Genomic DNA, 23,972 nt, shown 5'->3' with positions numbered 1-23,972 from the left:
TTTCTTAGTATGCCCCTCACAACAAAACTCTGCCATTTCTCTAATCTTCCATCTTTCACTCAACTTCGAATTCTTTACTTCTGTGCGATAGAAAGTGTGAATTTGCCAAGTAAACCTTTGTGGATCTGTTCTCGCAAAAGCTTTCATAGGTCATCCTCAACCAGGCATGGCTGAGTCAGAAGACCTAGATACCACAACTGACAGTGAGAGCAATGACCAGGTGCCCGACAGTGACGATCTCGAGCAAGTTGTAGCCATTGAGTTGGCGGCACCGCGACTTTCCACAGATTCAGAGGACCCAGCAAGTGTCAAAGTCAGTAATGAGACGGACGATGAGGAGCACGTCGACTCGTCCCAACTTATGCAGACGACACTGCACGACCTGATAGAGGCAGCGAAGGATGACGAAACTGGGTCGGCAGATCTCGAGAAAGGCCTGAGAGGCTGGAAGGATCAGATCAACACTCGTGCCCCGAATAAGCTCCAAGAGTCTGGTTTACATATGCTGGCAAGGAAAGGGTTCTACAAGATGGCGAATTGTCTCATCAGTCATGGAGCAGATATTCATGCCAAAGACTCTAACAAGGCACAACCCTTACAGCTTGCTTGCCAAGGGAAAAGCACCGAACTTGTGAAGTTGTTGTTGGAGAAAGGGGCTCGAGTTGAGCACCTAGACTCGGATGGTTTCCTTCCAGTTCACTGGGCAAGCCGTTACGGGTGTTACGCCGTCATACCTCAACTGCTTGGTGCAGGAAGAGAATTCCTGAATCAAAGGGAGTCTCTACAGGGACAGACCCCACTTAACATGGCTTGCTACCACGGCAAAAAAAAGACGGTCGAGGTGCTTCTAAGACATAATGCGGATCTTTATCTCAGGGACTTTGATGGATGGACACCCTTCTTCACAGCAGTCTCAAGAAGCAAGTATGACATCCTGCAAATTCTGGTGGACCATTCTCAGACACTGGTTGGAAAACACTTTGACATACCCGATAATGAAGGCACAACACCGTTGATGCAATTGTGTGTCAATACCTACGCGCACGAACCAAAACAGCACAGTGATTGTGACAGTTCATATGAAGGAAACGGAGAATATCCACGCATTAAAGGATTTATTAATGCTCTTCTTAAGCTTCATCCTGACGTCAATGCGAAGGACAACAAGAAGAGAACTGCGCTTCACTTCGCAATCATATCCGCGACATCAGCTCGTGATTGCTCCGTCGCCCTGGAAATTATGCACCGTATTTCAAACCATTTGTTATTGGCAATCGACAGTGATTTCGAGACGGCGTTCGATATTGTATTTGATGAAGATGGTATGGTGGAGGTCCTTCGCCCACTTCTCGATACCCTCATTATCCGTTTGCACCCTCCTGGCACAGACATAGAGGACGTCGACAAGGACCTTCTTTACTGGGTGATTGCTGATGTGCAACGTCATACGTTAGCGCAACAAGTCTTATCCACATCCTCGGCTGCTGAGAATGTCCCTGGAGATCTTGACTCCTCTTCGTGGCAAGTGATGGAATGGTTGATGTATTACCGTCTTCAAGGACCTCTTCTTAATTGCATACTCGCGCGATTTGAGGAGACCACACTCGACCATCATGCTCTCAATTCTGATTATAAACGGTGCAGGGATCTGCTTGACAAATTCAGGAACACTACAAGTACACTGCCATGTAGTGGTGTCGACAAAGGCAAAAGGCCTGATGTTGCAACGCATCATTCTGACAAGAAAGATGAGGACAGCGGGAAACAAGATATTCGGGACCTGGAAGAGATACTGGAGTTATTTCTTGTCAAAAGGCCGCCTAAAAGTGTCGAGGTCCTGACCCTACTTGAACCTGATGAGAAGATGTTGAAGGCACTATCAGACGTTCGAGCGACCGTGTTGGAGAACCACAACTCTTCTATAGGTTCCCGTCAAGTCTACCGATTTCACTCTCTGAAAAATATCGTATATGGGCAAGACACCATAGAAGTCTTTACTGAAACGTATAACAGGATAATGAAAAAGGTATATATACCGAAAGACCTACCAGCAGAAGAGGCTGGAGAAAACATGGATACAGTGATGGACAAAGTCGAGTTCACATGGGTTCACCTGCCATCAGCTAATGTAAGAAGGTTCTTCTTGAGTCTCGAACAAGTGGAACGAATGATTTAACTGACGGATTTCTAGATGGATTGGATGCAAGTAAGTGGTTTACAGGGGGAAACACCTGGCGGAGCAGCCGTGTATTTTACACAAACTGACGGTCTGTTGGCTATAGAATGTCGCGAAGAAGATCTTGAAACGCGAGAATTGCGGAGAAACCCAGAATCGAGGAATCATGTCATTCTTCCGGGATAGTTGGGTCCAGATTCCAGATCAGACCTCATCTTCGCGATTGATGCGCCCGCGTTACGTTGAGCGCCAAAGGACAACTGACAGAAAGGGTGACGCTGATAGCAATGGGTCAGATATTGGTAAAGAGGAAGTGAATAGCGCAGCTTCAACTGCGGCACCAAGCACAGCAAGCCTAGGAGACGCCCAAGACGAAAGCGAGAACGACGATCAAAGCAGCAACAATAGTGACACGGACCAGCGCTCTACTTCGAAAGACAGCACTAAAACGACTGAGGAGTCAGATTCTAAATTCCTGGGCGCCTCTGCTTTATATGTAAGTAATCAAGAAACCCAGTTCCGTCGCAGAATTGATCGAGTGTTCTAGATGCCATACCTGGAGTTTTCCTTCTATCATCGTGACGAAGACAACGTATGTACAGAGGACTATTCTCAGAGCGCGGCTGTCAAGTCTCTCGATGCCACAGAGAATAAAATCTTGGGTGACCTCAAAAAGCGCAACACGCTTTTGAATGCGTACAAAGCCTCGGCTTTCCACGAACCCTCGACGCTGGACGAGTTTTATTATCACTTCGCAGATGATTCAAACGAAGAGAGGAACATGCGCAACAGGACTCAGGTGGTAACCAAATACCTGTATCCAAATGGCTTAGAGGGTCGGAACTATTGGCCGTTATTGCGTGTTAGCCAGTTGTGGATCTGGATTATTGATGACAGTAAGTCTCCAACCGGTAACAGTAAGCTATCCATTAACAAGAGTCTCCAAAGGGTGGTTGATCTCGTGCACATCATCTACAATGAATGACGAAAAGGACGATCTTGTAGCCAATGTCCTCAAATATATTGACAATGAGGTAGAGAGTGGAAGCTATCGAGCCCAACCAGTCTCGGCCAACGACATGAGTAGGGTGATTGCCGACTACTGTATCTATGCGTACGAGCAGAAGAGAAAGGAAGAATATGTCAGCGGCGAACATACCCAAAAGGATCCAGAAGCAAACACAGGGAGCGATGAGACGCAAGTACCAACTATCGATGACGACAAGGGCGTCGTCTCTCAGCAACTAGCACGGCGTAAACAACGGTCCATTCGTCAAGTTTACTCTGATCACGTCAATGAGATAGTGAGTTGAAACAATTGACATGATCCTTTCCAGACTAACAAGGAATAGGGAAGAAGAGAGTCTAAGCTATTCAGTCTCTTCAGCGACCGAGAACGTCAGTTAGAAGAAACCGGGTACAGATCGTTCACTATGGAAGAACTAGACCGCGCGCTGGGCGAGGGCGCATCACAACTGCATCGGATCAAGGACGTTCGAGACGAACTCAATATTCTCAAGACTATCGCCAGATACCAACTAATCGTCAGATCAAAAATGGCTGGTGAGACCAGGAGGAGAGAGGATCTCATAGCTACCTATGTGCTAGTAGATATCATCGAACTTGACAACAACGCAAATCAATTGCACGATGCTGTCAGTGCTCTTCTCGGACCCCGATATTCTCTGCTGATGTTGCTTGACAGTTCATTAGTACTATTTCCCTCCAAGAGAGTGAGCTTGCGAATTTCCAAGCACAACAGGCGGTGAAGCAAGGAAAAACCGTGATGGTGTTCACTGTTGTGACCGTATGGTTTGTAAGTAAAGGCTACTCCATCCTCAATAACAGAGGTCTGACTGGGATTCAAAACAGCTACCTATGTCCTTTCTCACCTCTCTGTTTGCACTCGATGTCTCTTCATTTCTTCAAGCACCTGCATGGGCTTTAGCCATAGTCTGTACGTTGTTCGTAACACAGGGAAGCGTGGACTGCTAGAATACTAATTACTTATAACTAGTTACGGTGCCGCTACTTTTCCTTGCGGCTGCTGGTGTCTATATGTATCACGCGGACAAAGGTACAAAGCAACAACGACAGTCTTTCGCAGAGAGAACAGCAACTAGAGCGTCTAGAGTCTCCAGACCAAAGGACAGGCCGGCTACACAGGGGGTTCCATCTTATCTGGGATCTATGAGGAAGAGGCGCTCTAGGCAGCCGAAGCAGGACGTAGAGAATGGACTGAATTAGGTTCAGGACTGAACTAGACTTTGAATTGAATGAATGTGTCTCCTTCAAAGGAAATACAGATATACATCCCTACTGTTTGATAGCATGGAGGTAGATAGCAATGTCTGCATGCAGAATGCCATCTGTGACCAATTGATCGGCAGATTCTACGATCCAAGTCTGGCAATTCCTCTGAACAACTTTCGTTTTAGGGACTCGCTATACATTTCCGCCTTAGTATACAATCATTCGATCTCACACTACGGCTTTGGATTGTACTCACAGATGTGACAGAGTTGAGCGACTTCCCCGGGGGCTTGACCTTATGAACACTTCTCTCAAACTCACAAACAGGCTTATCATCATCAACCCGGTGCCCATTGTTAAGCATAGCCGTTTCATCAAGGTATTTGCCATCGATCCACTGCAGTGGGATAATATGTAGGGGCATACTGGGCTCGTCTCTAAAGTCATGATACCTTTTGATCTCAAATCGAAAGCCACTGTGTACATCGCCAGGAGCATGGATTATGGTGCCAATAGATGGATCGTGGCTTGATCGGATGTACCAGTTCCAATGATTGTTGAAGGTGCCTCCGCTGTACATGACGAGGTGAAGTAGAAGAGACCCAGGAGGTCCATCCTCGGGGACGGCAGGTGGTGGTATCTGTGGAGGAGGGGCCCGGAAATTGATGGATGGTGGTGGCGGGGGAGGTATTGGAGGGTTAGACATTTCGTGCAGGTTAGCAACCTATTTTGACGTCAAGGGAAGGTATAGGAACTGACAAAAGGATCTGAGGGGATTTTTGAGAAGGTATAATCTTACTTAGCTAGCAATTTATAACTATTGCGGGCCATTATATAAAACGTGACAAGTCCCTATTGGGTTGTTGGTTCTGTCTGAGCAATCTCCTCGGCTGATGCCTAAAACGAGCGGGTCAATGGTGCATGACGATATCGCAGGATTAATACCACGCAAGATCTTCTGTATTCCCTGGAGGTTTAATGACTTCACTTGAACGGCCCCATGAGTTATCATCAAGAAAGAATTATGTAAATATCGTAACTTATAAACAGATAAGAACCATTATCCAAAGCATTATCATAGATTAAACTACCACCAATCAACTACCACAAACTAAACACCCCATTAGGCCCTTGCCTCTTGGTCAAAGGAAGCGACCTCTTAAAAGGAAGAGCAGTACTATTCCTCGTCACATTCTGAATAGTACATCCCTCAGTCTTATACACACTAGCATACTGTCCCGTCAGAACAGTCGCCAACCACTGAATAGCAGGAGCAGCGCTAAGCACAAACTCTTGAGAATGTGTTCCTACAGAGTTGCGTTGGTAGAGGATATTCGCTCCCACCTCGCAGTATCGCTCGATTAACTTGTCCGTGTTGACAATCGGGCTGATTTCGTCGTTGACGGCTTGGTACGCGAAGATGGGCCACTGGGGAACGCCGTGGTAGCCCATTATTCCGTCGCGGTTGATAACCTTCTTGACCTGAGGTTCACGTAGCAGGCCCTTCCCGTTTGTGAAGAAATCATAGATATCGAGGCTTTCGTAGGCGGCGCCAGCTTCAGCAACGGTGAGGTTCTCCGCAGCAAGGAATCCAGTCTTGTTCTGGGGTCCGTCGGTCTTGAGCTTAGAGATGACATACTCCTGCACCTCAGGGTACTGGCTAGTGATGCCGAGGATAGCACTGGGTCCAAGACCTGCAGCGTCGTTTCCAGAGATTGCGTCGAGAACGGCAGTGATGTTGGGTGTAATTCCACCGATGGCAGCTCCCTTGACAGATTTCATAAGATCTGGAGCGTATTGGACTGCGAGCTCGGAAGCCCATTCACTGGCCAGTGCGCCTCCAGAGTATCCCCACAGGGCGACGCGGGATGAAGAGGAGTTGAGGCCAAGACCGAGCGACAGAACGGCACGGATGGAATCGAGGGTTGCATGGCCTGATATGACACCAGCAGTGAACGAAGCTAAAGGACCTTCGTAGTCAGGGACGTTCAAGAAGACACCCAGACCCAAAGCCTGGTTGAACAAATCAGTGCCTCCAGAAGCGTAGGCAGTGTAGCTAGGACTAGCATCCACATTTGCCGAATCATAAGGAACCTGATACGAAATCATAGCACTCTGGTTGAAAAGGCTTGCAGCGGTGCTATTCGGTCCCAGCTTGGGAACATACAGCGTCGTAACGGCCCATGTCGCATTATACCGACTATCCGTGGTGCGATAAAGAATGTTATACGTAGCAGACGCATTTCCAACAATTGAAGTCAGATTTCCAGGAGCAGGACGTAAACGGAGAACAGTGCCGGGCTCTTCATTTTCGAAGCCTTCAGGTGCGGTGTACCAGGGATCTTGACTTGGTGGGAGCGGTGTGGAAGATACAGCACGCTTGTAAATATGAGATGAAGGGATAGCTGCGGCGATGCCCAACCAAAGGCTCAAAAGAGCCAGGACACGATGAATGGCCATTGTATGAAGTACGGTGGAATTGAGATACTGTATCTACGAAAACAGGCAAACGGTGGGCTTTTTAACGGGCAACATTATAATGCGGAGAATGACGACAACGCATCCGAGGGATCCGTTAAGCCTCACGGATTTAAAACCCAAGCCTCGACGGATCTAAAATCCTGAAAGGATCCATGGATGCATCGCGATGACGGCTAGTTTTGGGGCCAAGATGGTTTCTGACGAATGAGGAGGGCGACGCCAGCCTTGTCTTTCGTAGTGGAACCAAGCATTGACCCGAGGATCCGGGCTGAGCTGGCTTAGCTGTGCCTTGTTTGGGTTATAAGCTGGGCGGAGTATTATGTACAAGGCGGAGTTGGATCGGACTACGGTAGTCCGAGGGCCGTTGGGTAAGATCTGACGTTGGATGAATAAAAGACCCAAATATGGCATGAAGGAGGGGAATTGGGTTCATGCGGCACGATGGGATTGCGCAGTTACTACGAGAGGGTGATGGGGGATACGATGTGCCCATCCACGGGATCTCAATACTGGCAAGAGGATTCGCAAGTAAAGTGCCATTGCTTTATTGGTCACGGGTGGTGTTTCTTCGTGGGTGGTCTCTCGTCTTGTATCGTTGGCTTGGTCACGCGTTGGGTGACAGATCGTAGCTCGGGACCGTCTCAGCGCGGGTCGATAGGCGAACGGACGGTCTTCGATGGTATTCGGGAACTAATACTAGTGTAACACCAGGTGGGATGGTAATTGCGTTCGATGAGAGCCTGCGGAGGTTGTTGCAACTGATGAATGGCTGGATTGTTCAGATTGACTTGTTCTGCGATGAATGCTGACTGATGACGTCTTTGAGTCGGGTATCGATAAGCACGTATCGATAAGTTGATAAAAGATAACGATAGGTGATTAGTAATAAGATGATCATGACAACTAGGTACGCTGATATTGGGAAACGGAAAGACGAGACAAATCCATCCGACCATCAAAGAGTGAAACAAAGCCAACCTTTGTAACATCGAGTCTACATAAATCATAATCAACCCCCATGTTACATTTTTTTAACCCATTACAGGTGTTCAATTGATCATATCACATGTTCATGCCTTCTATTCAATTAGCCAAGCCTTTGCGTCTCAATTACCCTACATCCCCAACCCGGATTTCGGCAATCCGTAGGACATATCAACATACAACACGCTAGATTGAGATTTTTCACTAACAAGATATCATACAGTATGGTACATTGCACCTCTATCAATCACTCAGTTTCTTTTACTGCCAACCCGTCACACTTAAACTCCATATCGGAACTCGCGGAACTTCTTCTGGTAGTAATATGTCGCAAGTCCGCCAACAACGCCAAGAGCAATAGGAACAGGTGCACGGCCACCAGTCTTGATAATTCTAGGAATAGCAGAACCAGTCAAGAGAACACTGTTTGCAAGAGCAAGCTCAGAGCCGTAGTCCTTGTTGTTCTTGAGAAGGTATCCTATCGTACCACGTTAACCACTGAACCCGATTCTCCAAGTGGGGGACGTACCAGCATAGGCGTAAGAAACACCGAGACCGACACCAGCGACGAGAGAAGGCGTAGAGCGCGTGCGCATCCAACCAGCGGTACCGCCAACGGACACTATGAAGGATGGTCAATTGGCTGCCATACGATGTCTAGACTGTCAAGCAATACTTACGGAGAGCAGCGAGAGTGAAAGAAGGGTGTTCGGCCATTTTGAAGGTGGTGATAGGAACGAGTGATGGGGATGAGGTGAGTCTTTTGGTGGTGACGAGATCTCAATTCACTCCTCGGCTACTGCGGGAGTGGTGGAGCCAATGCGCTGACTAATCGGGAATTGACAAGGAACTCGGACAATGCTATGTCCGAGGGCCGCGGTCGCGTACCAATCAACACGTCGCGAGGATCAGTATGGATTTGTGCGAACGATTTCGCGTAACCACTCCAGACATTCTTCCAGGCTTTTGTCATCAAAGGCGCTCGATGGCATGATGCGCTGTTCGTAATGGTCAGAAAAAGCTCTGTCAATCAATTGGAGAAGGATACAAACACATTTCCTGGTCTTGGCGAGATCCTTCTCTATCTTGAGATACTTGACAAGCTCCGACACAGTCATGGCTTTCTGTTCTTACATTAGTTCTCGTTCATGGAACTTTCCACATTTGATTCACTTACTGGATCGTCTTGCTTGTTCGCAAGGATGAGAATAGGCCGAGGCTCAAGCTGCTCTTCATACAAAACCTCCCAAAGCGCATCTCTTGCATCGTCCATGTTCTCCTTGTCTGTGCTATCGACCACGAAAATAATTGCTCTCATTCTGAAGAGGAGCTTTCGCCATACTCCTCTTATTCTTCTATCGCTGGTGTAGTCGAGGACATTGTATTCCTGACTTTTTACGGTGAATATGGTGTTGTTAACAGCTGTTCAAGTGTCAGCATATCGAGAGATGAGATTTGGGCGGGTGCTCGAACTCTCGTTGAGTGGCGGTATGGGATCTTGACCGCCGCTGAGTTTACGGATTATCGATGTCTTGCCTGCTGAGGGGATACTGACGACTCCGACTGCGATCGGAGGTGGGGTCCATAGCTGAGAGATTGTAGCGCCCATTGTGATGTCCTGTGCCAAGGTAAATGTTTGATGTTGGTTGGAAGAGTTCTGTGGCTGATGTTATATCCACTTGCGTTTGTGAGGCTGTGTTGTCCATTATTTAGGCAAACATGGTATAAGCGCTAGAACCAAAACTCCGCCACGGTCTGGATGTTAGCAATGCCCGAAAGCCAATGAGTGGTCCGTGAACTGGATATAATAAGGTTCAAGTAAGAACACCAAATCGAGGCTTTTAACAAGCATCCGATTCAGTATGTCCCATAAACTAGCTTGGCCTAGGCGTAGACCCTTGTTCATAAGCTATCACTTTCCCACAATCCTGATCACAAGGCAAACTGTCTCTCCTGAACCAACAGTGCAGAATGAGGCCGACCGATTTTCTATATGCCCAACTAACAATGCATTCAATTGGCTCTTTGCCCCCCTGCTGCATGTCGTGCTTGGAGGTAACTGGAAGATGGCCGATGCGGGAGGCCCACCATCACAATTGCAAGTGTACTGCCAACGAGCCAACGAAACAAATGAATGATATCATCAAAAAGCCGTGAATGGAATGCCGCATGTCTTATGAATGTCCGAAAAAGAAATCCATTGGCCCATGGGTGGCAGGCATCTGCCCTGATGGGGTTGAATGCTTTTTGCCGTCCACCCATCAGCGAATTCTCTCCCCCTCTTTTAAGCAGACATTCGCTTTCTTCACTTCTTCACACTCGAGTTATTCATTCTCTCAACTCTTGGACTTCTTACAATCTTGAATTGGCTATTCACAAGACTCCAATCTTCATTCCACCAAGATGCCCGAAAGAAAGTCTAAGAACGCCTTACCGGAGGAGCTGGAACTCTCACTGGAAAAGCTCTCCCTCGAGAACAACTCAACCGAGAAGAGCGCCTCCAAAAAGCGCGCCCCCAAGAGACGTACACCTAATAAAGACACTGGCGAGAAGAGCTCACTCGAGAAGCCCTCGCCTAAGAACAGCGCTCACCAGATCAGCGCCCCCAAGAAGCGTGCATATAAGAGACGCGCCTCCGAGAAGCGCCCCGCATGGTCCATGTGGCCCAACCTCGACGATCAAATCCGAGAGAAACTCGAAGAAGTCCATCTCAACTACACTTTCAACCCCAACGATAAAGATAACTCCTATATTAAGTCCTACGACACCAACATCATGGGCCGATTCACATGCCACAACCCAGACTGCGAGAAGAACGGCTGGTCCAGCAAGAAGATTGCCATCACCATCCGTGGATACTCCCGCGGCCGATACAATGCACGAGTGTACCACCAGCGATGCGATGCGTGCAGAAGTTTGGGCAAGCCAACGCTTGACGAGGAGTCCTATACTGACATAGTTTGCTACCGGATCAAGAAGTGGAACGGTTTTGAGATGGAGCAGCGGGAATGGGGAGGAAAGTCGAAGGGACCGCATAACAAGACGCTATGTGAAGGGTGTAAGCATGGTCATTGCAAGGAAGGGAGGGTTGGTATCGAGTGGGCGTAAGGGGAGAGAAGATTGAAGGATTTGACGTTCGGGTGTGGCCCAATCTAGGTAGCTCTCTATACCTGCTAAGCTGGGGACATATAGGAATATAGACAGGGAGGTTCCCTTCTTGTGTTCGGCTACGATTTGTTCTTCCCTAAGATTATGTGTTACTTCCTTCACAGTCACAACAACCAACTTCATTGACGTCACATTCTACGCAAAAGGCATTCCCTCACCAGGTTCATCAACCCCCAGCGCAATCTTCCCAACGGTCCCACTCCCTTCCACCCGTCGATGCGCCTCCTTCAAGCCTTCAAGCGTCAACCTCAACCTCGTACCAACCGTAGAGACTAGCGTTCCATCCTCCATCAACTTCGCGATCGTGTTCAACATTTGATAATAATACTCAATGCCAGTGCCATGATACGCTGCAGAACCCAACCAGTCCCAGGAAAAGGTGAGGGATTTCGACATGAAGTCTGTGCCGTAGAGACTGACGTCTGCTTGGACGATTGTGCAGACTTTGCCGAAGGGTGCGCAGATTTTGGCGACCGCGTTTGTGTATTGTTCTGTTCGGGCGACGATGTAGATGTACCTGCAATATTAGTGAGGAGTGTCGATGGGAGGTGGATGAGCTTACTTGATGGGTACATCGAGATTGAGGTCTGCGACTTGTTTTACGAGGTCTTCTCTGTGGTTGATAACGTGAGTTGCACCCATCTTCTTGCAGGACTCAATTGTCTCGTCCCGAGATGCCGTGGCGATTACGACGGGAAGCCTCAAGACCTTTCTCGCAAGTTGAATGGCAGCACTGCCAACGCCACCACCTCCATTGATCTACAGAGAAACACCATCAGTCAATATTTCCACACTTAAAAACGGGTTGCACTCACAATTAAAATACCAGCCTCCTCCTCCTTCTTGATCTCCAATCTTCGCCACAGCGACTGATACGCCGTCACAAAAGTCAACCCATAACTCGCCGCATCAACAAAGTCAAAGGTCTTGGGCTTATGAGCACAACTGAATTCGCTAAGGAGCTGATACTCTGCATAGCTTCCTTGTTCAGTGGTCGCGCCGACCCACGAGACTTCATCGCCTGGTTTGAAGAATTGACAATCTGGTCCGATCTTCTCAACGATTCCTGCACCGTCGAAACCGATGATGTGAAAATCTTTTGGGACATGCTCGTAATAATCTGTTACGCGTATTAGACGTGATTGGATGAGGGGAAGAGAGATAATACCGGGTGCGTCGTCGTAGGTTCCTGAGCGGACTTTGTGGTCAATCGGATTGACGGAACAAGCTTTGACTCTGTAAAATATCAGCTTTTCATCACCAAGATAACTAGAAAGCGATGGAAACTGACTTTACTAGGACTTGTCGTCCAGTCGGATCATTCGGCTTCGGAACATCTCGAGACTCGAGGTTATCCACAGGCCCGTAGGTCGCAACTCCGACAGCTTTCATAGTTGACATTATGCACAAATAATTCAGGGAGACTAAAACAGCTGCAGAAAAAGAACCCAAGAAGAAATGAAATTCTTTATTTATTGAAGAGCATGCATAGCCTATGACGAATTCCGTCGCATTATTGATGGTGGAGAAGACTTCATAAAATGGGTAACCTTGTCTAATATTGTCGTCATCATCAACAATGCCGATCACCAAAGACAATTCAACCCCAATAAATAATGTCATTTACAGATTTCGCCGTCTGATCCGAGCAGCGACCTTTCCCTTCGGCGGAATAGTCCCGAACGGAAAATAATCCATATTCGGTCCAACCTTGCTCGCAGCGTCACGATCAACAAGCTCAACCTCATAAGCCCTCAAAACAACCGCAACGCTAGCCATGAGCTCTTCTTTAGCAAAGAATCGACCGGGACACATTTTCATGCCACCGCCGTAGGGGAAGAAATAGCCTTGTGTACCTTCCGTTGTAACGTGTGCTTTGCGATCGTCGCGTTCGACTTTCTGAGTTTGAGCGGTCGGTCGGACGGGGCCACTTGTGGGATCATCGTCGTATTGGATAAATCTTTCCGCCCAGAATGAATCGGTGGGGTGCTCGTTGTTATGTCCGGTGTTCCAGAAATCAGGATCGCGGCTGCCGAACCAAGATGTTGAGAGCATTCCGACGCCTTGCTTCATCTGCCATTTGCCGAATTTGAGATTGGGAACAGTTGAGGATCGACCGACGGGTGCGGCTACGCGAAGACGTAGCGTCTCGAGATAGATTGCGTTGAGAAGGGGTCCTGAGCAGAGTTTTTCTTTGTCAAATGAGAGTGACTTGTGGTTGAAACAAGGCTCCATCTCGCTGATAAGTCTGTCGGTGAGATTCTTGTCGAGCAGGGTGTCGAGGAGCATCCACATGGCGGCCGGAATGGCATTAGCATTGAAGCTGCAAACTGTTAGATACGCGTTCGTTTCATGCGATAGGCAGATACTCACCCCCATATCAAACCCAAGTCAAGAGCAGCAGCACCTCTTGGCGTAACTCCAATATTCTTGAACATTTCTTGTCTCTTACTCATAAGTCTAGCACCGAACTCAGCTGTCCAGTCCTTATTGAGCAGTTCTTGATCGGTAAAGTCAAGATTCTGTCTGCCCCACTCCTGAACACGAAAGATGCTCTCTTGAATACGGTCTCTGGCCCGATAACTCTTGGGAATCATCCATCGCGGCAACCGTCTGAACAGATTGGGAAGATGATAGTCAAATTCCCAAAACTCTTCCAAGAAAGTAGGTGAAATCTCAAGAAACTTCTCACCGCATAATGCAACCACCGCAGCGCGAAGAAGACAATTCTTAAGCCATCCATAAAGATCATCAACCTCAACCCACTCATCCTCTTCAAACGTAGTATCCTCGTCAATGTGCTTCGAATAAACCTCCACAAACTTAGCAACCATAGCATTAAGTGCACTCCCCGTCATAAGATTATGCATATCACGATGCGACACGAAATGGAACCTCATAATTTGCTCAACTTGTTCATAACCAGGCGCAGGCTTCACATCAATGCCTGAGTCGTCGTTGGCGTAGATGGCGACGTCATGTTCCGGAAGACCGAATGCGTCGCGGACGGTCATTATGCCGAAGGTCTTTGTGGTAAGATAGCGAGAAGATTTGAAGAGGTCGATGATGGCTTGGCCGTGGGGGATGAAGTACATTGGTTCGGCGCCTACGAAGAGACGGAGAGGGACTTTGCCGAATTTGGACCTATACGCGTGTTAATCGACGAAATGATTCAGTAACCAGTTTCGCTTACAGGACAGATGCTAAGAAGCGTTCGGTATCGTATGCAAAGCCAATTGTGTTCCCGACAAACGGGATCCAATACGGAACCCTCGGGGGCTCCCTCACGGCAGTTGCATCGCCATAACCCTTGTTACCCAGGACAGTGAAGATATACGTTATGAGAAAGGGAAGAATAACTAGTAACAGGACTTTTGTGTACGAGGCTACATCAATTGACGAGCCTAGATTGGATGATTCCACTGTCGTGGCGTTCATTGTGCAACGGCTGACGGATGAATGAAGATAATGAAATGGCTTGGATGTTGAGATTGGAGGTAAGCAAGGTATGCCATGATTGGGCAGCTTTGGGGCTTTCAGGAACAGGTCTTAGAAGGGTTAAGCGTGGGATCCTTCGACCGGGTCGCTAATAGCGGAGAAATTGGTTAGCATGCCAAAATAACGCGGCCCATTACTGCAGTAATCCTAACTGATCCTTTCTGTCTTCTATGCTTTCGACGGTCACTCTTTTGATACCCTGACATCTGGTCCTCACGAATCTTGACTAAGCACGACTGAGATCCTGTGTTATTTAACAAAGACTGGTAAGTAGATACCATATTATTTCATTTTTCCATCGTCAAGATATTCACCAGCGACATGAACACGAACAATCCAAGCCTTGATCGAAATCCAGCCAACTCTAAGCGTCTTGAGCCTATTAATCTCTATTGCCTCCATTCACATAGCTCCCGCAAGGTCCATTACTCCACAACCACCCGGGACTCGCGCCATTTCTGGTAAAATAAGAAGACCACTTGACCTGGCCGTTGGGACAGACGTTGTCTCGACTCACGTAGTGATAACAATTGGCGCTGTTGGAAACAGCAGTGATAGACGAGAGACATTTAGGGTTCTTCATGCATGCCGCACAGCACTCGTAAGCGTTGGCCATGCCCGTGATAGCCAATGTATCATATGTTATACCAATGGTGTTTCTGTAAAAGAGGGCTTTGCCACCGTTGGCTGTCGAGATTATGTTCTCTTCGCTGCACGCAAGGTAGAGTTCAACAGGCAGTTGTGTCTCGACGGTGACTATGAATGTGTTAGTGACCAGTCAGGCTTTGGATTGGTTTACGTACCAGACTCGATCATGGTGCTGGTCGAAGTGACATCGTTATACTCAGTTACCGTGGGCGAAGATGTCTCGGTGACAGTAGTCGTCACATCATCCGGATACTCAGTCTCAGTCACAGTCTCAGTCGTACTGACAAGCCTCGTGTTCGTCTTCCTGATGGTTTTCCTGGGGCCTTGGATAGTCGTGGTGGTGTACTTGGTTGAAGTCACCGGGACCTTGGTGCAGCGGATGCGTTGAACATACTGCTCAGGCGCCCCAGCTCTGCCGGCCGGAAGAAAAGGGATCGCATTGGGAATGTCGGCTCTCTTGACGTAATCAGGAGAATCGCGAATCTTCGTAAAACCCGGAGGGGCTGGGATTGTTTGTGTATTGTACTTTGTAGTAGTGGTGCTGATTATCGTTGTTGAGAATGCGGTGTGCGATCGATCCTCTATCTCGGTTTGTGTTTCTGTGCTATGTCAGCGGTCGGGCATATCGTTTATAGACGCAGGAATACATACCAGTTACATGGCTAGTGGCTGTCTTGACATCAGGATCGGCAGTTGATATCACAGTCGTCTGGACTGTCGTAGTCTCAGTTGTGGTATAAGGCCTAGCGACAACAACGACATTGACCTTGCGAATGAATTTCTTTACAATTGTAATTCGCTCGGAAACTGTTGTGGTCGCTCTTGGGATCTTGTTAGACTGAATACTCTTGGTACCCAGTTCGCTGGAACAGATAACATCGGATACCGCCAGAGCCGCATGGGCGCCGAGGGCGAGGAGCGTGAGAGCAGATTTGATGGCGACCATCTTGAGAGCTTGAAGTTAGAGAGGGAGCAACAGCGGTGATGGAACAAGAAAACGAGGCATCGGTGGACTTGTTTTTAATATATGGGCATTTTACTCCTGTCTGCACCAAAGCAATAAACCATTCAATAGTTTCAAAACCCAGACTGGCCGATTTATCATTGCATGGGTTGCCGGCAAGGGGTGTAAAGGGCTACTGGCTATAGAACGAGGCCTCGAAATAAACTATTCAAGGCTGCATGAATAAATGGCCTGATGGACATAACCAACCAGTCAATGGGAAAACCCGGAATTAAGCGACAGATAATATTGAGTTCGAGACTCTAGAGTCATAGCTGAAAAGAAGCAAATGAAGCTGTTTTGGGTTAGGTGCTTACATGGGAAGCTAAAATGACAGCGGTGAGAGCCCTGTCTGATCAGCCGCTCAGTTGAGAGATGGTCAGGGTGTCAAAACAACCACGTCTAAGGACACAGCGTAAAGTGACCAAACTTTTCTGTCTTTACTGTCGCTTAAGGGACAATCCGTTCATCACCCTGACACCTGGTGCCTAAAAATCTCAGGCAAGGTGCTGGATAATCTCTTAATGGGAAGAAACAGCAATAGTTCTATAGTAGCAGTAATGTAAAGGTGTAAATATAAAACCAGATTTAAGTTAAACTGGACAATATATATCCCTCTTCTACCCATATAGTTAAATTAGAGTCTATCACCTGACATAGCACAAAAGGCTGCTAGGTAAAGGTATATCTGGGAAAAGGAATCAATATTTAACTACATTGATTACAAATCCTCCATTATAACATCCTCTAAAGGATCATAATCACCGAGAAGCACCTGGACTCCGCGGTCTTTAGCCGTCTGTTTCAATTCTTCAACCCACTTCATCGTAGGATCATCCCGCACTACCTCTGCACAATCAATATACTTCAGCTGACTCAGTCGTCCCTTTTCGCCTGCCTTCGCGACTATCGATGTGACAACACCCAGAGCTTTACCAAGCTCTGTGACGAAAGCACTTTTTCCGAGTTTGCATTCCTTGAGGATTGGACGCAGGGAATCGTAGAGCTTGAGATGCTCGATGGACGGTGGGAGACGACTGGGTGTTATCCATGTTCTCTCGTAGCCGCTCAAATGTATTTCGTGAATGGAATTAAAGGACACAGGTATGCTCAGCTTTCTCAGTTTGGTCAACTTTTGGTGGAAACATTGGGGTAGTTGGTCAAAGTTGTGTATCCAATCTGTGTCATATTTGTACATGGGGAGGTCCAACTCCTGGAGAGAAGACGCGTGGTCGATGAGGCACCTTGCAAGCAAGCTGCAACTGTGCTGGGGTCGAGTAGAACTCTCATCGCCTGTCTCCGCGAATTCTGCGCGAAAAACTTTGAGGCTCTTGCAGGCGCCCAGAACGCTTCTGAGTCCGTGCATTGTAATGTGTTGTGTTGCGAGAACGACTGATTCAATTGGCGAGGTTCGCTTCGGGTATCGCATAGAGTAACTGTCCTGTCCCGAGGCATCCAGGTCATCTAGGTCCTCGTAGTCCTCACCAACACAAGTAATCTTGAGATTCTTCAGACTTGGAAAGTATAGGAAGGGAGTCAGCTGTCTCATATTGATTTCATGGACCGCATTCCAATTTCCTATCCCCCAGTATCGAAAGTCCAGATGACGCAACTTGGCCAATGGCAACGCTTGGGTTGGCCTTGGATGCCGAGTGACAAAGCGCAGAGCGAGTTGTTTGGCGAGACGCAGGATAACTAGTTGATTATAGTAGTGCCAATCGCCACCGCGCGGAATTTGTGGAATGGTCAGGGTCAAACTCTCCAGATTTGTCGTCCATACCAGCACGAGGACAGCTAGACCGTCATCCCAAACTCGGCGAATCTGCTGACACAGATCTGTCGTAGCAGCTAAATCCGGAAGCGCCTCCTCTGCTGCCTTGGCTAGGGGCTCAAGGTTGGCTGAACGCAGCCCGACACGAGCAGGATCATGGTCATGCGGTGTTTGAATCCAAGTAAACTTCAAGCTTCGGACTCGTGAGCGGAGCTCGGGATATCGCAGCAGTTCCAGAGCGAATCTATCAAGAGTGACGATTGAATCGCTTGTAGAATAATGCCCATAGTCGCCATCGTCAGACCAATTGCGGACTCTGAGGGGAGCTGCGATGTCGTTGAACCTTTTGCTGACGACTCGGAGAGCAAATATGTCGGGGTGATTAATGTCGGATACATAAGTAAATATGTGCTCCAAGATCTCGTTTGGTATATCTGTGAGCCTAGCCATTATGACTGCGTTGTTCGGGTCTGTTGAGGACTATGCTGGTTGAAGAGTATCTTGCTGATTGATGTTGATATTACGAAGGAACGTTGCTGCCTGGTGGTCTTTAAGCCCCACCAGCACAGTGCGGGGTTAAGTGTAGCATATTGTTTTCAAGGGGGGAATCAATTGGTAAATATGATATTTCTATATTAGTATACTAGGTACACAGCTTAATTGTTTTAATTTTTGACTGACTATTAATTTATTTATACCCAGCAAGTAAATCAATGTTAGCAATGGCCTCTCACTTATGCTCGTTTCAAGGAAGTAACGTATTGGCATCAAAGTAAAATTCACGATGTATTAGACTCAAGATATAGGACATGAATATTTACGGACTATTTGTAGCTTCGCTGTTCGTTGGAGACTGAGCCTCGCTGATGGCTAGATCCGCATATTGTTTGATCAAATTGCCAAGGCGCTTGCTGTCAGGATAATTGGTGATCTTGACAATATCGCAAGGATATTGCGCTTGCACATGCTTTGCTCGAACCTGTTTCGAAACGCCGTCGTCTTTCCAGGATGTCATAAACTGATAGAGAAGAGCGGTGTCCTCCTCACTCATCTCACCATTGATAACGTGAAACAGTGTAAAAGGAAAGTAATAATTCCTGCCCTGATCGCCAAGGCCTTTGGCAGCGAGAAGTAACGTGCTGCGCGAGTCCTCTTTTGGTGCACCGCCACCGTCTTTCAGCTTACCCAGCGCCATGAATGCTAGGACGGCCAAGTCATGAGCAATGTAAGTGTCGGCACTTGCAAACCCGTGGCGTAGGTAGTACAGCCTCATGATGGTTTCGAAGCAGATTCGCGAATGCGATAGCTGCGCGAGTATCTCCTCCGAAGTTCGACTTGCTTCTGACTCCTTGGCAGATGCCACCAGCAGCTCGCATAAATTGATTACAACGTTGTGGTACAACAGACTAGTCGGAAGTTAGCTGGGCTTACCACAAGTTTCGTCTAGTATAACTAGCAACATTTACTTACTGGAGCTTAAGCTGGGAAGGGAAGATGATTGCAGATGGTGCGAGTGAAGCCGGAAGTGTTGAGTACCAATTCTTCAAAAGTGTCAGATACTCGCTAAGATCTGTATTGTCCTCGTCACCAGTACCACCATTCGTGCCGCCAAACAGCTTAGCCCCGATTCTGCTAATCAGACTGATAAGAACCATCTTGGCTTTGAAGAGCTCGGCATGGTGCATAGGGCACAAGGTTTGCGATAACGGATACCGCAGCAGAAACTCTCCCGTCCATTGCGAGGACATGTCCTGACTCATTCTGGGGGGTTCCTGGACATAAGACGGAATCATGTAATGATAACATAGAAGACTAAATTGAGTCAGCTGCCTAAAGCTTAGAATTGGTCAAGAGGCTAAAGGGTATAACACATACTTGATCCAGTAGTAGAGACACCAGGCGGTAAAGTCATAGACATGTTGACGTGACTTGCTTTATGGACGATAAGAAGGGTCGAACAGCTTGAGATCTTTTGCCATGGCAACAGCCTGAACACCATACGTCATGCCAAGTTTATCCATGGAATATATGTTATACATAATGTGGAAGATCATTGCGGCTTGTACTGTAGTGATAGAGCTCTTCTCCATAAGTTCCAGCTCCCAGAGTCGCTTTGCTTCTGCAAAGAACTTGTAGCCTAGACTATGAGGGTTCCAGTATTCGAGACGGTCGGTTAGATCGGGGTCGCAGTTCTGAGAACGGGGAAATCAGTCAAAGACATGTTGTTGAGATAATTGTGGGATGTGGGAAGACTTACGCAAGCTTGAGCCAAGATGGTGTTTACCAGAAGTGAGGAGCAATACCTCTTTGATCCGGAAAGCATGTCATCAAGGAAATAATCTTTGTGAAAACAACTCAGCCAGTGATATTCATGGAGAAAATACAAACGCAAAAGTCTCCTCATCAAGTCGTCGTCAGTGGAAACGTTAGTCCAAGCAGGTTTAACCTGATCAAGTCGAGGATCAACAATCTCAGCAGCAAGATAGGGCTTGAGATACTGCGGCCTAAAACGATCGTGAAGTGCCAATTCCGATGCTGACTGCTCCGCCGGCACATTCATGAAAGACGCTTCATACATAACTGATTGTAGTTACGGGTTCTGTTGAGTTTCCAGAAAAACAGGCATTCCAGGACGATACGGGAACTCATTGCGGAATCGCGTCTCTGGTTGTGTATGCAGTTGCACGAGTAGATCACCGGCTTGGAGATGCCGAAGAATGGAACCGGGGTCGACTCCTTGTCGAATGCGATGTACAATGGCCGCCGCATCGTTTTCGCTCCGGTTTTGCACAGCGTGAAAGAGTTGCTCTAAATTCTCATGCGACTGTTGAAGAGCCTGGAATTCTTTGGCGACACTCTCGTACTTGCGCTTGAGAATTGCGGGTTTGGCGTCTGATGCTTCGAGACTATAGTGACATTGTTGACCGCGGTTTGTGCAGGGCGTGCAGATGGGACGAGCACCATCACACTGTTAACAGAAGAGTCAATTAGCGGCTATGCTAGCGCAAGGGGAGATTTGACAACCTTGATTTTTTTCCGTCTGCAGCCATCACAAGCAACCAGTACTTGTGTCCTTTTGGGAATCAAGAAAGGCGCACGAAGGGGTGGATTTCGGTCCTGATTGCCTGGTCGTGGGAGAAGCTGCCGAAAGTTGCTGCTATTGGTCGCATCTGTCATGTTTTATGATATTTTCAGAAAGATGTCTTGCGGGAATAGAGAGAAATTTGTATTTAATTGTATGATGGGGATAATGATGTAGCTATTATGCTATTGTTGAGTTGATGGAGGGAGGTAGCGGGGTAACTAAAGCAAACAACAAAATCCCATTGGGTTGTCTCAGAGTACAGAGTTTCTATTGGCTATACAGTCACGGACTAAGCTCCGGAGTTCTTCTCTTTTTTTCAACCGCCCCTGATTACAGTAATGTGATCAAGACATCAACTGAGTGAGGTGGATTGGTCAGGGCAACAAATTACGTCACGGAGGGGACAAGACAAGACAACAAACTCCTCTTACTACTGCAGCTGGGCTGCTGTAGTTTTGAGAGACGTATTCCGACTAGATGACCGGGCAAGCCAGCTCGGTGACACCCAGAAAGTCGAAGCTGCGGTTTGAGCGAACTTGGATGGATGCAACACTGAACAGAGCAAGATGCATCTCGCAAGCGCTCTAGATGTAAGTCTTCAAGGCAACCATTTCGCTATAGCTGCCAAACTCAGAGCCTATCACCCGCCATCGCACAGAGAACTACCAGTCAATTGAACCTCGGTAGGTACTGGTTTGTGGCTACCCAAGATGCACTCAACAAAACAACACACACAAAGACATAGACTGGGCATCTTATACAGTCATGGGAGGTTTTATTGTAAGCACACGATAGTGAATTGATGGGTAAGAGAACTAAGTACATGAATTATTGTCCCTCTTCCATGTCCGAGCCCGAGTGGGTGTCACTGTCAGTCCTCCATAAAAGTCCCGTCCAGCATAAGAGACGAAATAGCTTGGGCATCTTTTGCGACCTTAGGTTAGCCATTAGGCTACTTCATTTCCTAGCCTAAGCCTTAGAATACAATCTAGGTTTGGCCCCATCCATGTCAGTCCCGTCTTGTTCAGATGCCTCGTCAATCAAAATATTCCTCATAGAGGTCATCGCCGAACTTAACGTCCGGTATGAAAAAGTTGTCTGAAGTACAATCGACCACCCACTTAACTCCCCGCTCTTCAGCAAATTTCTTCGCCGCGAGAACCACGTCAGTGTGTCGCTGCTCAAACACCAGGTGGGTACAGTCAACGACCTTCAGCTGACTCAGACGTCCGTTTTTCTCCGCAAGTATGATCATCAGATCGTCCAGAACCTGACGAAGGTCCTCAAGTTCCCAGGTAATCCAGCCACCTTCCACCAGGTCCCAGTCTCCAAAACCGTATAGCTTGAGATACTCAATGGATTCAGGGAGGTGACTGGGTGTCAATCGTGTTGTGATGTATTGGCTTTTCAACACGGACCAGGTGTGGAAAAGTATAGGCATGCCTAGACTTTTCACCTTGGTGAGCTTTCTGTAACATTCTGGCAATTCATCCGTCTCGACCCCGCGCTCGTTTGGGCGAAGATGATGCTGTTCAAATTGCAACACGTCTTCCGGCTCCGCGTCTTCCACAGCGCCAGCCCTGCTTCTGCCCATGGCTTTGGACCTCTGATTGAGTGGTAGATCTAACTCCTCGAGGGAAGACGCGTGCTCGATAAGGACTCGGGGCAGAGAGCCGTCGTTAAATGGACCTCGAAGTATTCGAGGAAATCCGAATCGGCTTCCACCTTCAGCGACTTGAGGGTCTTGAATGCCTGTAGGAACCTGCTGAATCCCAGCGTTGAGAAACGCGGTTCGTCAAGCTCGACCGACTCGATCGATGAAGTTCGGTCCGGGTAGGGCATCAATTGGACCTCCGGGGTATTTTTGCGAGCAGTATACTCACATTCGGTGCGAATAGCTGCACACTTCAGGCTCTTGAGTCTCGGGAGGTGAAGGAAGGGAACCAAGAACTTGAGATTATCACCCAGTGAAAATTCTTGCACGTGGTGTTCTGCACTATAATTGACGCGAAATTCGAGATAGCGCAACCTTTCCATGGGTAAATGCCGGTTTTCCCATCCGTCAATGAACTGCTGGGCGACGTTTTTGGCGAAATGCGAGACAAGGGTATTGTTATTTAGGGTTCCCTGGTGACTATTTGGGATTTGCCGACACCTCTGAAGATAGATGGTCCGCAATACGTACCTAGGATATCGTCATTCATGTGGAAATGAAAGGATCCAAACGTGATAGACAGGCTCTCCAGGTTCGTAGCCCATGATATCACAAGGATTGCGATGGCCTCGTCGCGAAAATGATGGATTTGCTCACACAGGTTGGTCGGACTGGCAAGATGCGGGAGTTCCTCTTCTGCTGCTTTGGCCAGCAGAGCAATGTCCTCTCGAGATGCCTGGCACATAACGCGGCCACGGGATCCATCCTGGTGAAGTGCCTTCTCGTATGAAGTGAAGTCCCACGACATCAAACGAACGAACTTCAAGCTTCGAACTTGTGAGCGAAGCTCAAGATAGCGGAGCCGCTCTACCGCAAATCGATCGATCCCGACCATATGAACATCCCGTGGACGCCTGGGGGTGTGATTGGAGAATCGGTCATCGGACCAGTTTCGCACTCGCAAGGGGGCCGCGGCATTGTTAAACTGTCTGCAGACGAGGCGGACTGCTGCGATATCGGATTGAAGGTTACCGGCCACATGAGCAAGGATATGACCCAAAAGCTCGGTCGGGATGGTTGTAATGCTCGCCATGACTGCGTCGACAGAGGGTCAGCAAAGTGTCAGATCCTAAAAGACGAAAGAGTTTGGTCACCTTATGCTGGCTTAGGCTAGCACTTAGGCTACTTTGTTCTGTAGCCTAAACCTTAGACAGTTCTTCTGTCAGTCAGACGATGGTGAAGGCTTCGTTG

At 47.9% G+C, this 23,972-nt stretch overlaps 12 protein-coding genes across 12 annotated transcripts; 2 read left to right on the top strand and 10 right to left on the bottom strand.

Annotated features, from left to right (window-relative positions):
- Positions 1-9: 9 nt before the first annotated feature.
- Positions 10-4,423, top strand: B0J16DRAFT_414117 (uncharacterized protein; the record flags this gene model as incomplete). The annotated part of the gene is made up of 10 exons (XM_046133411.1): positions 10-82; positions 150-2,128; positions 2,192-2,206; positions 2,283-2,672; positions 2,724-3,072; positions 3,125-3,480; positions 3,529-3,831; positions 3,882-3,992; positions 4,049-4,133; positions 4,194-4,423. The coding sequence occupies 10 exons, from the start codon at positions 10-12 to the stop codon at positions 4,421-4,423; spliced, it is 3,891 nt and encodes a 1,296-aa protein (XP_045982272.1).
- B0J16DRAFT_414116 (uncharacterized protein) lies at positions 4,344-5,178 on the bottom strand. Its single transcript, XM_046133410.1, has 2 exons — positions 4,686-5,178; positions 4,344-4,621 (listed from the first exon to the last, which is right to left on the bottom strand). Exons 1-2 carry the CDS (start codon positions 5,133-5,135, stop codon positions 4,493-4,495), a joined length of 579 nt encoding a protein of 192 aa, XP_045982271.1. The 5' UTR covers positions 5,136-5,178; the 3' UTR covers positions 4,344-4,492.
- Positions 5,179-5,522: 344 nt separating this feature from the next.
- On the bottom strand, positions 5,523-7,120 carry B0J16DRAFT_121379 (secretory lipase-domain-containing protein). The gene has a single exon (XM_046121604.1). The coding sequence runs from the start codon at positions 6,887-6,889 to the stop codon at positions 5,531-5,533; it is 1,359 nt and encodes a 452-aa protein (XP_045982270.1). The 5' UTR covers positions 6,890-7,120; the 3' UTR covers positions 5,523-5,530.
- An 897-nt stretch (positions 7,121-8,017) lies between these two features.
- B0J16DRAFT_121347 (transmembrane proteins 14C-domain-containing protein) lies at positions 8,018-8,720 on the bottom strand. The gene is made up of 3 exons (XM_046121602.1): positions 8,575-8,720; positions 8,424-8,516; positions 8,018-8,372 (listed from the first exon to the last, which is right to left on the bottom strand). Exons 1-3 carry the CDS (start codon positions 8,609-8,611, stop codon positions 8,176-8,178), a joined length of 327 nt encoding a protein of 108 aa, XP_045982269.1. The 5' UTR covers positions 8,612-8,720; the 3' UTR covers positions 8,018-8,175.
- Positions 8,698-9,598, bottom strand: B0J16DRAFT_121354 (P-loop containing nucleoside triphosphate hydrolase protein). Its single transcript, XM_046121603.1, has 4 exons — positions 9,368-9,598; positions 9,072-9,316; positions 8,947-9,018; positions 8,698-8,892 (listed from the first exon to the last, which is right to left on the bottom strand). The coding sequence occupies exons 1-4, from the start codon at positions 9,501-9,503 to the stop codon at positions 8,803-8,805; spliced, it is 543 nt and encodes a 180-aa protein (XP_045982268.1). The 5' UTR covers positions 9,504-9,598; the 3' UTR covers positions 8,698-8,802.
- A 470-nt stretch (positions 9,599-10,068) lies between these two features.
- B0J16DRAFT_340256 (zinc-binding domain-containing protein) lies at positions 10,069-11,078 on the top strand. The gene has a single exon (XM_046127654.1). It carries the CDS (start codon positions 10,298-10,300, stop codon positions 11,000-11,002), a length of 705 nt encoding a protein of 234 aa, XP_045982267.1. The 5' UTR covers positions 10,069-10,297; the 3' UTR covers positions 11,003-11,078.
- Positions 11,079-11,115: 37 nt separating this feature from the next.
- B0J16DRAFT_398000 (chaperonin 10-like protein) lies at positions 11,116-12,463 on the bottom strand (the record flags this gene model as incomplete). Its single annotated transcript, XM_046132355.1, has 5 exons — positions 11,116-11,579; positions 11,625-11,821; positions 11,878-12,182; positions 12,231-12,298; positions 12,354-12,463. 5 exons carry the CDS (start codon positions 12,461-12,463, stop codon positions 11,198-11,200), a joined length of 1,062 nt encoding a protein of 353 aa, XP_045982266.1. The 3' UTR covers positions 11,116-11,197.
- An 81-nt stretch (positions 12,464-12,544) lies between these two features.
- On the bottom strand, positions 12,545-14,544 carry B0J16DRAFT_362385 (cytochrome P450). Its single transcript, XM_046129804.1, has 3 exons — positions 14,256-14,544; positions 13,436-14,206; positions 12,545-13,385 (listed from the first exon to the last, which is right to left on the bottom strand). Exons 1-3 carry the CDS (start codon positions 14,498-14,500, stop codon positions 12,686-12,688), a joined length of 1,716 nt encoding a protein of 571 aa, XP_045982265.1. The 5' UTR covers positions 14,501-14,544; the 3' UTR covers positions 12,545-12,685.
- A 204-nt stretch (positions 14,545-14,748) lies between these two features.
- On the bottom strand, positions 14,749-16,208 carry B0J16DRAFT_340254 (uncharacterized protein). The gene is made up of 3 exons (XM_046127653.1): positions 15,860-16,208; positions 15,364-15,807; positions 14,749-15,316 (listed from the first exon to the last, which is right to left on the bottom strand). Exons 1-3 carry the CDS (start codon positions 16,152-16,154, stop codon positions 14,943-14,945), a joined length of 1,113 nt encoding a protein of 370 aa, XP_045982264.1. The 5' UTR covers positions 16,155-16,208; the 3' UTR covers positions 14,749-14,942.
- A 618-nt stretch (positions 16,209-16,826) lies between these two features.
- On the bottom strand, positions 16,827-18,487 carry B0J16DRAFT_340253 (uncharacterized protein). Its single transcript, XM_046127652.1, has one exon. The coding sequence runs from the start codon at positions 18,430-18,432 to the stop codon at positions 16,933-16,935; it is 1,500 nt and encodes a 499-aa protein (XP_045982263.1). The 5' UTR covers positions 18,433-18,487; the 3' UTR covers positions 16,827-16,932.
- Positions 18,488-18,786: 299 nt separating this feature from the next.
- B0J16DRAFT_362381 (nitrate assimilation regulatory protein nirA) lies at positions 18,787-21,159 on the bottom strand (the record flags this gene model as incomplete). The annotated part of the gene is made up of 6 exons (XM_046129803.1): positions 18,787-19,388; positions 19,453-19,743; positions 19,942-20,174; positions 20,240-20,562; positions 20,617-20,950; positions 21,007-21,159. The coding sequence occupies 6 exons, from the start codon at positions 21,157-21,159 to the stop codon at positions 18,800-18,802; spliced, it is 1,923 nt and encodes a 640-aa protein (XP_045982262.1). The 3' UTR covers positions 18,787-18,799.
- Positions 21,160-22,103: 944 nt separating this feature from the next.
- On the bottom strand, positions 22,104-23,814 carry B0J16DRAFT_397974 (uncharacterized protein; the record flags this gene model as incomplete). Its single annotated transcript, XM_046132353.1, has 3 exons — positions 22,104-22,819; positions 22,951-22,965; positions 23,253-23,814. 3 exons carry the CDS (start codon positions 23,812-23,814, stop codon positions 22,104-22,106), a joined length of 1,293 nt encoding a protein of 430 aa, XP_045982261.1.
- Between the last annotated feature and the right edge of the window lie 158 nt (positions 23,815-23,972).

The sequence above is a fragment of the Fusarium flagelliforme genome (genome assembly GCF_020744385.1).
Source record: "Fusarium flagelliforme strain FIESC 12 MPI-CAGE-AA-0113 chromosome Unknown B0J16scaffold_4, whole genome shotgun sequence".
Classification (NCBI taxonomy): domain Eukaryota; kingdom Fungi; phylum Ascomycota; class Sordariomycetes; order Hypocreales; family Nectriaceae; genus Fusarium; species Fusarium flagelliforme.
This window is presented reverse-complemented; position numbering and strand designations above follow the sequence as displayed.

Coding starts and splice junctions, on each gene's coding strand:
- B0J16DRAFT_414116 (XM_046133410.1), bottom strand. CDS start 5,135: ATGTCTAACCCTCCAATACCTCCCCCGCCACCACCATCCATCAATTTC. Junction 4,622..4,685: donor CGCTCAACTCTGTCACATCT/GTGAGTACAATC, acceptor GGAAATGTATAG/CGAGTCCCTAAAACGAAAGT.
- B0J16DRAFT_121379 (XM_046121604.1), bottom strand. CDS start 6,889: ATGGCCATTCATCGTGTCCTGGCTCTTTTGAGCCTTTGGTTGGGCATC.
- B0J16DRAFT_121347 (XM_046121602.1), bottom strand. CDS start 8,611: ATGGCCGAACACCCTTCTTTCACTCTCGCTGCTCTCC. Junction 8,517..8,574: donor TTTCACTCTCGCTGCTCTCC/GTAAGTATTGCT, acceptor CATCCTTCATAG/TGTCCGTTGGCGGTACCGCT. Junction 8,373..8,423: donor TGTTTCTTACGCCTATGCTG/GTACGTCCCCCA, acceptor GTGGTACGATAG/GATACCTTCTCAAGAACAAC.
- B0J16DRAFT_121354 (XM_046121603.1), bottom strand. CDS start 9,503: ATGGGCGCTACAATCTCTCAGCTATGGACCCCACCTCCGATCGCAGTC. Junction 9,019..9,071: donor CGAACAAGCAAGACGATCCA/GTAAGTGAATCA, acceptor ATGTAAGAACAG/AAAGCCATGACTGTGTCGGA. Junction 8,893..8,946: donor TCGCCAAGACCAGGAAATGT/GTTTGTATCCTT, acceptor CATTACGAACAG/CGCATCATGCCATCGAGCGC.
- B0J16DRAFT_340256 (XM_046127654.1), top strand. CDS start 10,298: ATGCCCGAAAGAAAGTCTAAGAACGCCTTACCGGAGGAGCTGGAACTC.
- B0J16DRAFT_362385 (XM_046129804.1), bottom strand. CDS start 14,500: ATGAACGCCACGACAGTGGAATCATCCAATCTAGGCTCGTCAATTGAT. Junction 14,207..14,255: donor CGCTTCTTAGCATCTGTCCT/GTAAGCGAAACT, acceptor ACACGCGTATAG/GTCCAAATTCGGCAAAGTCC. Junction 13,386..13,435: donor GACTTGGGTTTGATATGGGG/GTGAGTATCTGC, acceptor AACAGTTTGCAG/CTTCAATGCTAATGCCATTC.
- B0J16DRAFT_340254 (XM_046127653.1), bottom strand. CDS start 16,154: ATGGTCGCCATCAAATCTGCTCTCACGCTCCTCGCCCTCGGCGCCCAT. Junction 15,808..15,859: donor AGCCACTAGCCATGTAACTG/GTATGTATTCCT, acceptor GACATAGCACAG/AAACACAAACCGAGATAGAG. Junction 15,317..15,363: donor CAGCACCATGATCGAGTCTG/GTACGTAAACCA, acceptor ACACATTCATAG/TCACCGTCGAGACACAACTG.
- B0J16DRAFT_340253 (XM_046127652.1), bottom strand. CDS start 18,432: ATGGCTAGGCTCACAGATATACCAAACGAGATCTTGGAGCACATATTT.